The 5,185-nt window shown below is 55.4% G+C and overlaps 1 protein-coding gene across 1 annotated transcript; it reads right to left on the bottom strand.

The window, feature by feature from the left end:
* Positions 1–1,788: 1,788 nt before the first annotated feature.
* Positions 1,789–4,597, bottom strand: LOC129190301 (uncharacterized). The gene is given in 2 exon segments (XM_054792877.1): positions 1,789–3,038; positions 3,436–4,597. Coding segments are annotated over 2 exon segments (2,412 nt in total).
* Positions 4,598–5,185: the final 588 nt, after the last annotated feature.

Here is a 5,185-nt window from a genome sequence, read left to right as displayed (position 1 = left end):
GGAAGTGACGTAGACAGTTAATGAGATCACAAGAGCCTGAATCGTGGAGGACTGGCAACGATCTGGCAGCAGGTGTAGAATGCTTGAGACAGATATAGTCCTGCTGCCAATCATCCACAGGTGTTGCCACTCAGCTCCTCAGGGTGGTGTAAATGGTGTACTGCAACGAGAGCACAGCAGAGGGCAGCAACACAGCACACAGAACACCACAGTATCCCCCCCCTCTATAAGGCGTCACCTGACGACATACCTGGCTTGGTAGGGTGAGACGAGTGGAAGTCACGGAGGAGTTGTGGGTCGAGGATACAGGAGTCCACCAGATACTGCACCCCCCTCCCCCTTTTTCTCACGTCCAATATGGCTCTCACCGTATAAGCTGGCTGACCATCGATGATGCGAGGGAGAGGTGGAGCCTCGGCTGGGGGGCACAATGGGCTGGAACTGACGTGTTTAAGGCAAGAAACATGGAAGACTGGGTGTATTTTGAGTGAGGGCGGTAGCTTGAGCTTGACTGCAGATCTGTTGATGATCGCCTCCACCTTGTAGGGTCCCACGAATCTTGGCGCCATTTTCTTGCGAGTCCCCGCCAGTGGGAGGTCCCGGGAGGAGAGCCAAACCTCCTGTCCGGGTTGGAATGTGGGTGCTGGGATACGGTGGCGGTCAGCCAGTTGTTTGTTGCGATCCGCCGTGCAGCAAAGGGACCCGGTGGGCTCGCTTGAGGTGTGCGTCTACGGTGGGAATGGCGATCTCCGCCTCCTGTGAGGGAAACAAGGGGGGCTGGTACCCATAGGCAGCCTTGAAGGGGGACATTCCTGTGGCCGTGCTGACGAGGGAGTTATGGGCGTACTCGACCCATGGGAGGTGTGCTGCCCAGGAGGAGGGGTGTCGGTGACACACGCAGCGGAGGGCTGCCCCCAGGTCTTGGTTGGACCGCTCTGTCTGGCCGTTAGATTGTGGATGATATCCCGACGAGAGGCTGACCTTGGCGCCCAAGGCCTGGCAAAAGGCTCTCCACACTTGGGATGTGAATTGGGGTCCCCGGTCCGATACAATGTCCATAGGGATTCCATGGATGTGGAAAATGTGTCTGATGAGTAGGCGTGCGGTATCCAGTGCAGAGGGTAGCTTCTGTAGTGCAATAAAATGAGTCATTTTAGAAAAACGATCTACAACGTTCAGTATTACCGTGTTACCACGAGAAGAAGGTAGTCCAGTGACGAAGTCTAAGGCGATGTGGGACCAGGGCCTGGGTGGAACCGGAAGAGGGTGGAGTAACCCTGCGGGAGGACGGTGTGAAGACTTGTTCCGGGCGCAGACAGAGCAGTCCGCCACAAATTCCTTGGTGTTTGTCGTCATGGAGGGCCACCAGAAGCGCTGCGACACCAGGAACAGGGTGCGTCGAACGCCCGGGTGGCACGAGACCTTGGCCGAGTGAGCCCACTGCAGGACCTCTGATCTGAGGTTGGGAGGAACATACAGTCTGTCCCTGGGGCAAGCCTCCGGGATGTCAGTGTCCTTCAGGGCCATAGTCACTCGCTTTTCCACCTCCCACCGGACCGCCCCCAGCACCTTGGCCTCAGGCACGATGGCCTCCGGATCCTTGTTCTCCTCCGTGGCGCTGTGGATCCGGGACAGGGCGTCGGGTTTGGTGCTACGTGAACCGGGTCTGTAGGTGATAGAAAATTCAAAACGGGTAAGAAATAGGGACCAGCGCGCTTGGCGAGAGTTCAATCTTTGAGCAGAACGAATGTATGAGAGGTTTTTGTGATCCGTGATGACTAGGAATGGTTAGGTAGCACCCTCCAGCCAATGTCTCCACTCCCGCAAGGCAAGCACGATGGCCAGCAGCTCCCGATTCCCCACGTCGTAATTCCTCTCAGGAGGTGTGAGGCGACGTGAGAAGAATGCACATGGGTGCAGCCTCTGGTCGACCGGGGACCTCTGGGAGAGGACAGCGCCCACCCCTGTATCAGACGCGTCCACCTCTACTAAAAACTGTAGTGACGGATTAGGATGTGTAAGTACTGGTGCTGTCGTGAACAGTTTTTTGAGTCTACTGAAAGCCCTCTCCGCCTCCGGCGTCCAAATAAAAGGACACTTAGCAGATGTCAGCCTTGTCAGAGGTTCCGCTTTAATGCTGAAATCCCGAATGAACCTGCGGTAAAAATTGGCAAAGCCTAGGAACCTCTGCAAGTGCTTTCTTGATGTGGGAGGAGGCCAATCGACCACCGCCTGAACCTTGGCGGGGTCGGCTCGCAGCTTGCCTTTCTCCACTATGTAGCCTAGAAAGGTAACCGAGGCGGAGTGGAACTCGCACTTTTCAGATTTAACAAAAAGTTTATTCTCCAAGAGCCGCTGGAGGACTTGTCTCACGTGTTGAACGTGTTCCTGCAAAGAGTTAGAAAAAATTTATATATCATCCAGATATACGAAACACTATTGACCAATCATATCGCGCAGCACGTCGTTTATGAGAGATTGGAACACCGCTGGGGCGTTAGTCAGTCCGAACGGCATAACCAGGTATTCATAATGCCCCATGGGTGTGTTAAAGGCCGTCTTCCACTCGTCTCCCTCTCGGATGCGTACCAAGTGGTATGCGCTACGTAGGTCCAGTTTAGTAAAAATACTGGCCGAATGTAAGGAGGAAAACGCGGAGTCCATAAGGGGAAGCGGATATTTATTTTTAACCGTTATCTCATTTAAGCCCCGGTAATCTATGCATGGGCGGAGAGAGCCGTCCTTCTTGGACACAAAAAAGAACCCAGAGCCCAGCGGAGAAGACGAAGGTCGAATGAGACCTGCTGCGAGGGATGACGAAATATAATCGCGGAGTGCCTCCTGCTCCGGTCTGGATATATTGTATAATTTTGCGCTGGGGAGCGGCGCGTCAGGGAGCAATTTTATGGCGCAATCATATGGCCGGTGAGGAGGCAGGCTAAGTGTGGCATTCTTGCTAAAAACGGCAGCGAGATCGTGGTAGACGCGGGGAACCCCCGACAGGTTTATCCTCTCGGTGTGTCCTTTGGGCGGAGGGCCTTTGGGCACAGCAGAGCGCAAGCAGCGAGCATAGCAATCCCCCCCCCCAGAAAACCAATCTACCCGACTTCCAGTTAAACGTAGAGTTATGGAGGCGTAACCAGGGCAGACCTAAGACTACCGGGGCTGATTGTGAGGGAATGACGTAAAACCTAACAGTCTCGTGGTGGTTGCCGGAAAGTTGTAACGCTAATGATTCGGTCTGATGGGTGGTTATGGCTAATAATTTGCCATCTAAAGAGTGCACTTCCTTAGGGTGAGGCAATCTAATAGTGGCTAATCCATGCTTCTTAACGAACTCAGCGTCCAAAAAGTTATCGTCGGCTCCAGAATCTATGAGTGCGACCACAGAAACTCGTCCCCCCAGCCCTATGATGACTCCAGCCAATTGAATACGTCGCTGGGTCGAGAGCGACGTCTTATTGGACGAGCTCCCGCCCGCATACTCACAGGAAGAAGTCTTGGATCGATCCCCCCCAGCGGGTCGATCCTGCAGTGATATCGGTCGCTTGGGGCTTTCCGACCCCGATGGCGAGCCGGGTCGTCGTTTGGGCCTGTCTGGACATTTAGACAGTTGGTGGTCCGACCCGGCGCAGTAGAGGCAGAGGTGCAGACGCCGCCGGCGGGAGCGTTCCGCCGCAGAGAGGCGCCGTCCCCCAAGTTGCATGGGCTCATCGGCGTAAGACGCATCCCGGCCCGAGTCCGTGGAGCCCTGGGTGCGTCCCTCGTGGAGCGGGGTCCGAGTTTGGCGTAGTCCAGGTGCAGTGGCTCCTCTGTGGTTAGCTCGTTCCCGGTGGGCGCGGTCCCGTTCCCTGAGGCGTTCATCCAGGCGGATCGCGAGCTCGATCAGCTGGTCGAGGGTGGTGGTATCATCTCGGACCGCGATCTCATCCATGACCCGGACCTGCAGCGCTTTGCGGAATACCGCGCGGAGGGCAGCATCGTTGAACCCACTCTCCGCCGCTAGGACGCGGAACTCAACAGAGAACGCCGCCACAGATTGGTTCCGCTGTCGAAGGTCCAAGAGGCGGCTCCCAGCCTCGCGGTCCCCTACGGGGTGCTCAAAAACTCTCCGCAACTCGGCCACAAACAGAGGTAGAGAGGAGCGTATCGCTGGGTTGGACTTACTCAGTGCGATAGCCCACGCCGCTGCTTTGTCAACCAGCAAGCTCATCATGAAGGCCACCTTGGAGAGGTCTGAGCCGTATGTGTGGGGCTGCTGGTCGAATACTAATGAGCACTGATGAACGAACTGTTCACACGAGGCCTCGTTACCGGTAAAGCGTGGAGGAGGTGGAATGCTTGGCTCTGTGCATGAGGCGGGAGGGGAGCGTTCAGGCTGGACCTCGCTGGCTGAGTTTGCGCCGTGGGCAGGGTTAGCACTTCCAGCGCCGCTGGCTGCGAGCACTTGCTCCATACGTTGGTCCAACGTCTGGAGGTTAGTGGACATGGTGGCGAGCGCTTCCATTATCTCGCTCAAGGAGCGAGAGTGTTCGCCCACGAGGGCTCCCTGGTGCGAGAGGGCAGAGCGGAAATGGCCGAACTCCGCGGGATCCATGCTATGGCCAGATCGTTCTGTTAGGGAACGGTGCGTGCCGCGGGTGGATCCCAAGACGCGGGAGTCAACGTTGGGGGTTTGGAGAAGAGTTTAATTCCAAACCAGGAAGGGAAAAAGTACAACACAAGAAAAAGGGTACAACAAAAGGGGTGTACAACAAAAGGTGACCCGGATGGCACACGGGAAAACGACGAGAAATAAAGGAGCTACCAAAAGGGGTAGAGCCAGGAAACACAAAACACTGCTGAACAAATCACGCAGGAGAAAACGAGCAATGTCCTTACGCTGCCGGAGTAAGCCGGGCAGGGAACAAAATAGCAGGTAGCTAGTATAGGCAACAGTTAATGAGATCACAAGAGCCTGAATCGTGGAGGACTGGCAACGATCTGGCAGCAGGTGTAGAATGCTTGAGACAGATATAGTCCTGCTGCCAATCATCCACAGGTGTTGCCACTCAGCTCTTCAGGGTGGTGTAAATGGTGTACTGCAACGAGAGCACAGCAGAGGGCAGCAACACAGCACACAGAACACCACAATTTTAGACATAATAAAACATGTTGAGGAACCTCAGATAGGCTTTCATCGTGT

The sequence above is a fragment of the Dunckerocampus dactyliophorus genome, chromosome 11 (genome assembly GCF_027744805.1).
Source record: "Dunckerocampus dactyliophorus isolate RoL2022-P2 chromosome 11, RoL_Ddac_1.1, whole genome shotgun sequence".
NCBI classification, from domain to species: domain Eukaryota; kingdom Metazoa; phylum Chordata; class Actinopteri; order Syngnathiformes; family Syngnathidae; genus Dunckerocampus; species Dunckerocampus dactyliophorus.
The sequence above is the reverse complement of the archived record's forward strand: the minus strand, read 5'-3'. Positions and strand labels throughout refer to the sequence as shown.